Below are 10,239 nucleotides of genomic sequence, written 5' to 3'. Positions count from 1 at the left end.
GCAGTGTCCCAATTTAGTAATTTCCCCACAGGTGCAACAATTTCCCGCAATCATTCTTAACAAATAAACCTGTTGCATAGCTTTTATTATTGTTCATTAGGCAAAAATACCACTAACAAAGCCTCGCTTTCTGGTTCCGTGTCACCGTGCAGTCAAGCATATCTCCGCGTCACGTGGGAGGACGTGTACACGTCTGACAGTAGAAAAGCAAGAGTGGCGAAAGCTCAGACAGCGTAACATTCCTGTTGTTGGAGTTGTGAGGAAAGAGACTATGAAATAGTCATGTCGGGTGACAAAGATTCACAGTTTGTCATTGACGTTATTGAGCTGGAGGACTTTTTGAGGAACCCTCCTGATGATTTCACGGTGGAGGTCCGCGGGACGGGATACAGATTTGTTAAATACGACTCCCACAGTTGTTGCGTGTTCATAGACGAAATCAAAAGTGCAAAAGGGAAAGTTATCTTCCAGGATTCACCAGGACGGTAAGTTTGAAACAGAAATATCTGCTTACTTAGTACCATTATGTTTGCTTTCGAAAGTCATCATCTTGTCATTGTTTTCTTGTAGGGAAATCAAAATCCATACCCTGAGAGATTACATGCACGTACGACGAAGCCTAACGTCGCAACGCATTTGTGTCCTGGTCTCAGCTTACGAAGACAATTCTGCATGGTCAAAGAAGGCAGAGAAAGCAGCAAAAGGTAGCCAGACATGTAACCTACCTCACGTGCATTTCATTCTACTGTAATAGGTTGCGCATTGATTTTTCTCTCTTCCACTCATTGTCATTACATGAATGAATGTAATTAATATCTAAATCGGCAGGGTAGCATAGTGGTTAAGGAGCAGGACGATACCCCACGGGGACACTGCTGCTGTACCCTTGGGCAAGGTACTTAACTCACAAAGGCCTTAATAAATATCCAGCTGTATATATGGATAACATAAAAACCTGTAATTGACTGTAAGTCGCTCTGGATCAGAGCGTCTGCTAAATGCCAGTAATGTAATATAATCTAAATATTACTAGGCTTCCTTCATATAATCAACGTATTTAAGACGATTTGATGCTGAACAAGCAACATATTATGGTTTGGTATTGTAATCCACTTTTATTGTTGAATTTAGCCTTTTTCATCTTGTGGTTTTCATTTGTAATTGGAAGAGACGTTTGAAGATGACCTTGTATGCTCTGTTTCAGTGCTTCAGCAGTACATCGTGGTCATCAACGGGAGTAACCCTGTTATCAAGTGGGAGATAGAGAGAGGACTGGACCAGACTATATCCTCTGTGGCTGGGGAGAGCTACACAGTGGATGTAGGTGCATGCTTACCACATTTGTGTACACCACTTAGAATGTTAGAAGTTTGTTTTCCGACGCTAGAAGAAGATTGGCATACCAACCAGAACTTTTTATATGTAGCGTCCACATTTAAGTAAGAAAATTATGTAGGCCTGCATTCGCTAAAATACCTACTGTCTAAGTTATCATTGATTGTTTTGTCTTGCATGTTAACATGTTATGGAATTGGCTACCATTTGTCCCCTTTTCGTTACTGAACAGGGACTAGTGAAAATGTATAAGGCAGGGGAAGAAACGTCTTTGGTATTGTTGAATCCAGTGCTAAGGTTTACGGTAAAGCAATGAGTGTGAATTCTTTCTCCTTATATTCTACTTGTCCCCACCCACGCGCTGCTCACCTCGGCGTGATCTTGCAGATCGACCTGAGTGAGGTGCTGCAGAACTGGATGGGAGACAACTTTCACATACTTGTGGACGGGCGGAAAGTGAAGCCATTTTGGAAGGACACTTCCTTCGTCCTGAACTATCACTCCGATTCGCTGTTTGATTTCCCATACTGGCTCGGCTTCAGCAAACGCCAGTTCAAGGTAAAGGGAGGATTTACCTCTTTCTAACGTCAGATTCAGCCTGACTGATTGTGGTCTAACAAAAGCTTATCATATGAAACAGTTACTGACACTAAGAACCCTCTCCCCCTGCAGATTTGTGGAAGATGAGGAAAGAGAAAACTCTTCAGAATTATAATCGTCAAAAAAGGTTGAAGAATGCTTCAACCAATTGATGTCAGTGAAATGAAACAGAGGGAACTGTGTTCCTACCTGAAGTGACGCCACAGGGTGGCGCCATGGGGTCAATATTGTACTTTTTAAGGGACATTGCTTTGTGTGTTTGAGTGACAGCAAATGGGTATTTTTTCCACTGGATTTACTACTTCACTGAAGTAATTTAGTAAATTTAGACAGCCACACACTGTTGTAGAAGTTTTAGGCATAGCACAGAGTGTATTGCATCCCACACAGAGCATATTGCAACCCATCTCAGAATCAATGGGAAAAAATAGAAAATTATATGCAGATGGTCTTGCATGATTCGGTGGTAGAACCACCCAGGTGCCTTCCAATGATACTGATGTTTGAACTGTTTGGAGTATGGTTGCATTATTTGCCTGCTTTACCACAGAGGTGAAACTGAGATGAGTATGTTAAATAGGTGGGTCCTGTTTGTTTGGGTTTGGGAGTGTCTAGGTGGTGACGTCCAGTAGGGTGACATTTAAATGTTATTTGAATGGGGGTTTGTGAAGAGTGGCTCCTTTCATTTTTAATAAGCTGAAGCTGTAAAGCCCTGATGCTTCTCACAGTTGAATTTTTGCATGTCCATGCTCAAGGCTCCCTGGTTGGCCAGGATTGACTTTTGCATCAGTTTGTGCATTAGATGCATTTATTGTGGGAGTCTGCTGTCAACAAGTTGCATTTATTTTTTTTATATTTTGATAACACGTTTTATGTGTAGTCTTTAAACAATGTTATGGATTATATAAATTATTAAAGCATTGATTTGTCACGTGTGTCATTATTTTCCTCTACTAATGCAGTTCAGGAGAAATATCTGTACAATCTTTGTGTTTAGAAATACTGACAGTCACTCAAAACACGAAGTATGCCAAACCCTGTTTATTTCATAATTTCAAATGTGTATATAAATGCATACGGAAAAGGTACAAAGAGAAGGCCGTTGCCAACAGAACCCCACCCATTGGTGCGGAAAGGCCCTCTTTCTTCAGACAGTGCCTCTTCAGGGCAGGAGAAGCAGGGCAGACGCAGCCTTGGTGATGGTCTGGATGTAATCCTTGTAGTCTGTGGCAAAGTAGTGGGCCAGCAGGTGGTTTACAACCCCCACGAAAGACATGAGGAACAGGAAGGAGAGGATACGCTTGCCAAATAGGTAACCTGGTGTGCTGTTGGTTCCACAGGACACAGAACACAATCAGGGAAAAAGAAAGCAAAGTTAGGGCACAAGAGCCACCAGGACTGATAAGTAAGGTTGGTGTAATAAGGAAGAAAGTCTCAAAGCCCCAGCTGCCTTGCTAAGAGCCATCAGTGAACTTCATGCATGTGTCTGAGAAGCAACACAAGCACATCTTCCAATTGCTTCATGCCACTCTTTTGCAAAAATATTTCCCAAGGTCTTACTTTGCAATAAAGCAATATGATTCATTATTGCCCCATTGTAAGCTTATAAACTAACAGTATTACAATTGTCTGTGTGGGTCTGTGCAGGCAAATGGTGTATTTTCATGGGTGTTAATCTCAAATTTGCAGTCACTGAAGCAGAACATTGCAATGACAGTATATAAAAGATTATTGTTAAGTTCCCAGTTACACTGCTACCTATGCAAATAAAACAAACATATTCCAAACATGAAAAGTTGCCAAATACAGTGGATTCAATTACAAATAAACTTAATTTCCACAAAACTTAATTCTGCTTATGCTATGAGACTGACACTAAGGTATTTTTCATGGGTATTTTCCCAAATTTTAAAAGAATGAAGTATCTAAGTTACGAAAAAGTTATCAAAGGTTTACAACTGTGCTGACAGAGATTTTAATTCACACTAATGTCATCTGTGCAGAACCTGCAGTGTGTTGTTCTGCACTACACCTCTGGTTTCACACCCTGCATACATACACAGCTGCACACAAACTGATTTACTGAAATACGAAGATAAAATTCTTTGTACATACCTCTGAGATGTCTGACCCATGTACCCCACAAAGTACTTCTGTCTAGCAACCAGGTACATCAGTCCAGCAAAGGCCGCTGGAGCTGAAAACATGATAAAAGACTTTACAATAAGGACATCAAATTCAAGCCACAAAGTACTTTCCATATACTTTTTACAAAGGAAAAAAATAAATGCAAAGTGGGCCAAGTTTGGGCATTTATTAGGTGGCTGTTTGAAAGTGTATCTAAATTCTTTATATTGAAATGATGCAAGATGGGACAGAAGTACTTGTCTGTACGGACACAGACTTCAGGATCATTGTGGTTAAATGCAGGAAACACTTGTGAAACTCAGGAAACTTACATGTGTTTATGTGTGCGTGCAATGTGTCATTTGCTTATTGGCCATCTTTTCAGTGCATTTGTGTGTAGTGGTTTGAGAATCACATAAGGATGACTGTAACCCTAACATAAAACAGCCAACAGCACAAAGCCAAGCAACAGCCAGTTCACAGTGCATTGGTCTACCTTGGCTTAAACATATCCCAGCACACCACATAACTGCAATGAAGGTAGGATACGCATCCATGCAGTTTCGCCTGTAAAAAAAAAGCAAGAAACAGAAACAACATTAGGATCACTGCAAAATATGAGCCACAGTAACATGAAAGTTGAGGTTCTTACAAGAAAGAGGAAACTTTGAAGGCTTTTTAGACAACACCACTGCTAAGTAGCCACGAGCTAAAAAAAAAAAAGTGGTCAGGACTGCTGAAACACAATCCCTAAGAGAGCTGAGCTTCCTTACAGAAAACATATGACAGGGTAAAAACCTGTGCTGTCCCAGTGTATGAGTTCTTAACAGAGAACAAATAGTTTCAAATTGTGCCAATTGTCCTGTGTTGAATGAAAAATCATTCATCAGAGACAAAAGTTTTGAATTCAATCCAGAGAGAAGGAGCCATACGCTCCAAAAAGTGTAAGGACATTTTTATCCAAAACCAGCTTCCCTCTGCGAAGCCATGTCCACATAACAAGGATTCAAAGACTTCTGAATCTCGTTACCTGACCACAAAGTAAAGAAGAGCCACACATGACTGGTGAGCATGGTCGCACCACCCAGGATAACCATGTGAATAATACAAAAATATGGCTGTACGGACATGTCCAAATGCTCGCAAAATAGACTCAGGAGTAAAAAAGAAGGCTACTGAGGTTTGAATCTGTGTAGGCAAAGCACCCTGCTGGCTTCCAGACTGTTACTCAAGCCTTGTGTTCTCTGAAATCACTTCCTCTGTGCCCAGCATCTCTAATGTTTCACAAACAAGTTGTGGAATCAAATCAGGAACAGCACTGTGTTCCAGGTAATGCAACAGTATCGGTGTTGTTCACATGCAACTTTTAAGACCAATGTCAAAGCCATAGAACCTGTTATGTCCACATTCGTCTCAACCCATACCAAAAAAGGCTATGCCTAACTTCTGTATCTAAAGGGAACAAAGACTTTTTTCACAGACTAAAGTTAGTTTCTATTTGTTGTTTCCTCCAACTGTCTTGTTAGGGTGATACTAAGATGCCTCAGTATCACCCTTCAAAAACAGCTTTTTTTTTTTTTTTGCTTGCTTGATAGTAAGATAAGCACAAGTGTTTGACCACAAAATGAGCAGCTGAGGTGTAAGATTACAAAGCTTGCTGAACGGTGTAAAGTTCTGCAAACACTTTGGAGAAGTGTCTCCACTGTCTGGCTGTTGGGTCAATACTATTTTCTTCTTCCTTGCACCTTTCACCTTTCTGCAGTGAAATGCCAACTACCTGCGCTCTCCTTCCCCTCCTCTTCCACACAGGTCCCTTTTAACATAGCATTCCAGTTCATAATTCTTGATCAGCAAAGGCCTGGTCATCCTGTTGTCTACAATGTCTCTGTTTTGCAATCCTTCCTTCCCATTTCACTTCCTTTCCTGCTGCCTGCTTTCTGCCTTTTTTGAGGTTTGATCCTCAGTGCTGTCACATTCTCTCATTCCTGCAGACATATAGTGTGAGCACCTGTATTTCCTTTGTTACTTTGACTTCTTTTGCTAGAGCTCCTCCCAGAGGTAGTTGGGTATTTTCTCCCTGTGAAGCTGTGATGCATCTAAAACCATCTACTATGGGACATGCTGAGGTTCCTTTTGGTTGCTTTTATCATTGTCATGCACATCTGATATACCAGGAGAGACCTGTGTAGTGCCCAATGCTGGTAAGATTAGGCCTTTTTCTTTCATGGGAAGCCTACATCATCCTCTACCTTGCCTTTCTTCGGCTTCTTGATTTGATTATCTTGCGAGTCACTTGGGTGACATGATCAGTATCTCGATGTCTCCCAGAATGCATTACCCTTCTGACCTTGATGTTGTGTAATTCATGTTAGCTATTAGTACTCCAGGCAGTATCAAAGCTCCTCTACTCAGCATATTAACCAACAAATGCATAGCTGCTACGAAGACGATGACAGTGATAGCAAACCACATAACAGTGGCCACTTCTTTTCTGTCTGCTAGTGCTGTGGTTTCCCACAGCCAACCTCAAGTAGCACTGGATGAGTCTGTTGATTTTTTCCAATATATGTGTTACCGTTGCACAGTCACACTTTCCACCTTATGTGGAATGGAGCAATATGTTTTGGTGAGGTTGAGACTCAAGACAAGACTCATGTAGGTTGTGCAAAGTATCTGCTTAAGTTCTTGACCACCACACTGGACATGAAAAACACCAACTGCTCTTGAGGTAAAAAATAAATAAATAAATAAATAAATAAAAATAACACAATATTTCACATTTTAATTCTAAGTGATGGTATATCAGCCTGATGCTTTGAGGACCTGTCAGAGCATACTGAAACGTTTTTTTAAATGAAATTTAGTTCAAGGACCCCTAAATTACGCACCACATTTTATGAGAAATGTCAGTAGAGGATGTGGGTGGCTTGAAACTTCTCTCTTTATAACAGGAACTTATGAACATATGAATGGCCTGTCTATTTTTGTCAGCCCATAGTCTGTACATCTCTGCATTGTAGCACCTCACACTCCTCATTTCTTCTTAAGCCAAAATAGTACATTTCTGCTTTACATTGAAAATACACTCTTTTTATTAATCATATACTTATCCCTCATACTTCATATATTTACTCTACTTCATACTTGACTGCTCTAATGAGTAGCAAATACCTCCCTAGAGAATTGTGCATTTGCTGTTTCTAACTCCATTAGGTAGGCTAAGGACTGAATTAGAGCTGTGAAGTATTAACATTGAAGCTGCATGCAGCAGTGGGCTGCGGCTTCGAGAGTTCGTCTCGGTTTCTCCCGCAAAGTCCAATGCAAACCAGATGCAAAGTTTATTACACAATGGAAAGGATAAAATGCAAAGCTACATACAAAGATTTCCAGTTTCCACAAACAAAACAAATGCTTGCTGTTTAGTCTGCTACAGTGTGATTAGCTGCCAAACATGTAATAGATGCTTTAAATGAAGAAAAAAAAGAGTGTAGACAAGTTACTCTTGTCATTATGGACTTTAAAGATTAAACAGAACTGCACTCCCATCTTTCATTTTTCAAGCAGTCTTTACATTTAAAGTCCTCACTTGAAGATTGTGGAGGTTACTTACGTTGCACAGTACACACGCTCAAAAGCGGCTGTTTTTGCATTGTGTGTTTTGCATTCTTTCTCCACTTTCTGTGCAAAGAATGCTGTAAATATACAAACAATCAACAATAATTTAACATTAGAGGACCCCCATACATTACTTTAATATTTAAAAACAGCATTGGAATAACACAGGCTCATTAATGTATGGACACTTTCAGGGTAGCCATTTTACATGACAAATTTGATGTACTTGGCTTGACTGCTTTCTTAGGGAAAAAAAAAAAACATTTTGACATACATTTTTCATAATTCAAGGTGTCAATATAACTTCATGCAACGATTATTATGTAAATGCAAACAACTGAAAAGTGTTTGTACTTGAACGTGTTAAAAGGAATGTATACAATGGAGCATCTGAAAACCAGTTAATATCTTTAATCTGATTTGTAGCACAGAATGGAACTTTCAAGAGTTCAATCAGCAAATGAAAAATATCTGTTACATTATTCTGTTGTCTCTTTACAGGCTTTGCAATATTAGGCTTCAAAAATCCTTCAAGAAAAAAGCCCCCCCCCCCCCCCCCCCCCCACAAAAAAAAAAAAAACAACAGCATGTCAATGTTGTATTCCTTTACATTAGGTCCCAGATATTGTTTTCCAAGAGAATAGTAAGCTAATTCCGGAAGAAACTATTTAAAATTCGGCATTTTACTTTGGCATTTATTCATTTTGCTTTTAACTTCAACTTTTGACACAAACTGTCCTGGCAACCCTGGATACACCTGACATACCTTTAAATCATTTTCAATGAATAAAGTTCATGAACTCGAGTTTGACAGACTGAAATTACATTAAACTAATCAGACAATCCCAGACTGAAATTACATTGAACTAATCAGACAATCTCTATGCCTGTTTTACAGGCAAAAGTACGTCTTTCTTACCATTCTGAACCGCACTCATCAGAGTGACCAGGACCAACAGGAAGATGTTCTCCATCACATTCACATACATGGTGCCTCTGAGAATAAGTCTGGCTAAGCAGTAGCAATGTCAGCTGCTTCTGTTAGTCCACCCGTTGTTAAACTAAGTCCTGTACCTCAAAATGAGGAAGTTATATATCTTTCACCACAGTGTCATGCGTTTCCTGGTTGACGGGCCCGTTACTAGCCCTCACCTTCAGGGTCCATGTATTCAAATGAAAAATAAGAGCGTTGGCGTAGTAAAGATGGAAGGTGTCTACATGTTTGCATAATGGTAGAATACCCATCATTCCAAAAAAGATGATGTACTATCTTTATTGCCTCATCTATTTACACACCTCAATCTGAACATTTATACAAGTTAAAACCATAACTTACATGCCTGCGCTTAGGCCTATACATTTTGAAGCGCTGCTAGGTAATAACGCTTACATACTGTATATAATATGGGACCAGTTTAATTCTATACAGACAATTGAACCAACGTTCACTTAAGTGCTGAAATATAAAAAACGTGATTGAATGTACTCTTGGCATCTTCCCATATGGTCTAGCGGTTAGGATTCCTGGTTTTCACCCAGGCGGCCCGGGTTCGACTCCCGGTATGGGAATCGGTGTTTTCTTGAACTGCTTTGCGTTACACCATCACTTTGTCATGTAAATGAATGACAGTTACCATCTAGTAATCGACGTTTCCGTAGTGTAGTGGTTATCACGTTCGCCTAACACGCGAAAGGTCCTCGGTTCGAAACCGGGCGGAAACATGGATGCTTTTTATTATTCTAGTGTTTTTTTTTCCCATTTGTGGCTTTCACAACAATAAATATTTGTTTCTACTCAAATGCTTCTGCAGATACAGAAGAAAACTAGTTTTTCTCTCTACATTTCTCCAGTGTATTTATTTACGCAAAGGTTTACCTGCACGTGCATATCGAACGGCTGTACTTAATCTCCTCCGCTAGATGGCACATAGACATAGCAGTCGACGTTGCTACTATGCCTGTGACGACTGCACGGACGGGCGTACAGGGATTTACATGACCGCCATGGTGTACAACAAAATAGTCACAAGTCTTCTTGTTCTCCACTAATTTTTATAATGTAGACAGTTTACACAAGTAAGAGTAAAATATAAAAATATCAGTAACTCATGTTCGTAATCTCAGATAATGGTGTTCAAGACAACATAGCTCGACTAGCTACCTGGCTAGCACGTATATATTAGCATTTATTCCTCTGTTGAAGACAACTAGCAGCCTGTAAGATAGCATTTTCCCTATTAACTTACAATTAGACAATAATATAACAATAACTTGCTTGGTATGCATTTCCTAACGTATGTCAACTACTTTAGCTAGCTGGTCTGTATGTGGAATCAAAAACCGCTTTCTACATACTTAATTTCGGTACTAGTTGGATAGCAGGTTAGGAATAAGGCCGGTGCAAGAAGTTAGCTGAGCTCTAGCGCCTACGGTTACTTCGATTCCCTCTAAGTGCATTATCTTGAAGTCTTAATAGTATAAAAACACCCTGGCTTACGAGCTAGAATGCTAACCAAGTAAACAACCCGCTGTTACTTTGAATAGCGCTTTAATTAATCAATG

General features: G+C 39.9%; 2 protein-coding genes and 2 non-coding genes across 4 annotated transcripts; 3 read left to right on the top strand and 1 right to left on the bottom strand.

The window, feature by feature from the left end:
- Positions 1-219: 219 nt before the first annotated feature.
- Positions 220-2,022, top strand: LOC118774506 (mesenteric estrogen-dependent adipogenesis protein-like). The gene is made up of 5 exons (XM_036523851.1): positions 220-485; positions 571-704; positions 1,205-1,320; positions 1,723-1,893; positions 2,008-2,022. Exons 1-5 carry the CDS (start codon positions 283-285, stop codon positions 2,020-2,022), a joined length of 639 nt encoding a protein of 212 aa, XP_036379744.1. The 5' UTR covers positions 220-282.
- A 958-nt stretch (positions 2,023-2,980) lies between these two features.
- On the bottom strand, positions 2,981-8,714 carry LOC118775652 (arachidonate 5-lipoxygenase-activating protein). Its single transcript, XM_036525664.1, has 5 exons — positions 8,597-8,714; positions 7,673-7,754; positions 4,559-4,629; positions 4,051-4,132; positions 2,981-3,260 (listed from the first exon to the last, which is right to left on the bottom strand). The coding sequence occupies exons 1-5, from the start codon at positions 8,664-8,666 to the stop codon at positions 3,098-3,100; spliced, it is 468 nt and encodes a 155-aa protein (XP_036381557.1). The 5' UTR covers positions 8,667-8,714; the 3' UTR covers positions 2,981-3,097.
- Positions 8,715-9,174: 460 nt separating this feature from the next.
- Positions 9,175-9,246, top strand: trnae-uuc. Its single transcript has one exon. It is a non-coding gene; the product is annotated as a tRNA-Glu (tRNA).
- An 80-nt stretch (positions 9,247-9,326) lies between these two features.
- trnav-aac lies at positions 9,327-9,399 on the top strand. Its single transcript has one exon. It is a non-coding gene; the product is annotated as a tRNA-Val (tRNA).
- Positions 9,400-10,239: the final 840 nt, after the last annotated feature.

Source organism: Megalops cyprinoides, chromosome 3 (genome assembly GCF_013368585.1).
Source record: "Megalops cyprinoides isolate fMegCyp1 chromosome 3, fMegCyp1.pri, whole genome shotgun sequence".
Taxonomy (NCBI): domain Eukaryota; kingdom Metazoa; phylum Chordata; class Actinopteri; order Elopiformes; family Megalopidae; genus Megalops; species Megalops cyprinoides.
The sequence above is the reverse complement of the archived record's forward strand: the minus strand, read 5'-3'. Positions and strand labels throughout refer to the sequence as shown.

Excerpts from the sequence above, each read along its gene's own strand:
- LOC118774506 (XM_036523851.1), top strand. The coding sequence starts at position 283 with ATGTCGGGTGACAAAGATTCACAGTTTGTCATTGACGTTATTGAGCTG. Across the intron at positions 486-570 it reads TTCCAGGATTCACCAGGACG|GGAAATCAAAATCCATACCC; the intron begins GTAAGTTTGAAA and ends GTTTTCTTGTAG. Across the intron at positions 1,321-1,722 it reads GGGAGAGCTACACAGTGGAT|ATCGACCTGAGTGAGGTGCT; the intron begins GTAGGTGCATGC and ends GTGATCTTGCAG.
- LOC118775652 (XM_036525664.1), bottom strand. The coding sequence starts at position 8,666 with ATGTATGTGAATGTGATGGAGAACATCTTCCTGTTGGTCCTGGTCACT. Across the intron at positions 4,630-7,672 it reads GAGCGTGTGTACTGTGCAAC|GCGAAACTGCATGGATGCGT; the intron begins GTAAGTAACCTC and ends TTTTTTTTACAG. Across the intron at positions 4,133-4,558 it reads TGGGATATGTTTAAGCCAAG|CTCCAGCGGCCTTTGCTGGA; the intron begins GTAGACCAATGC and ends TCATGTTTTCAG.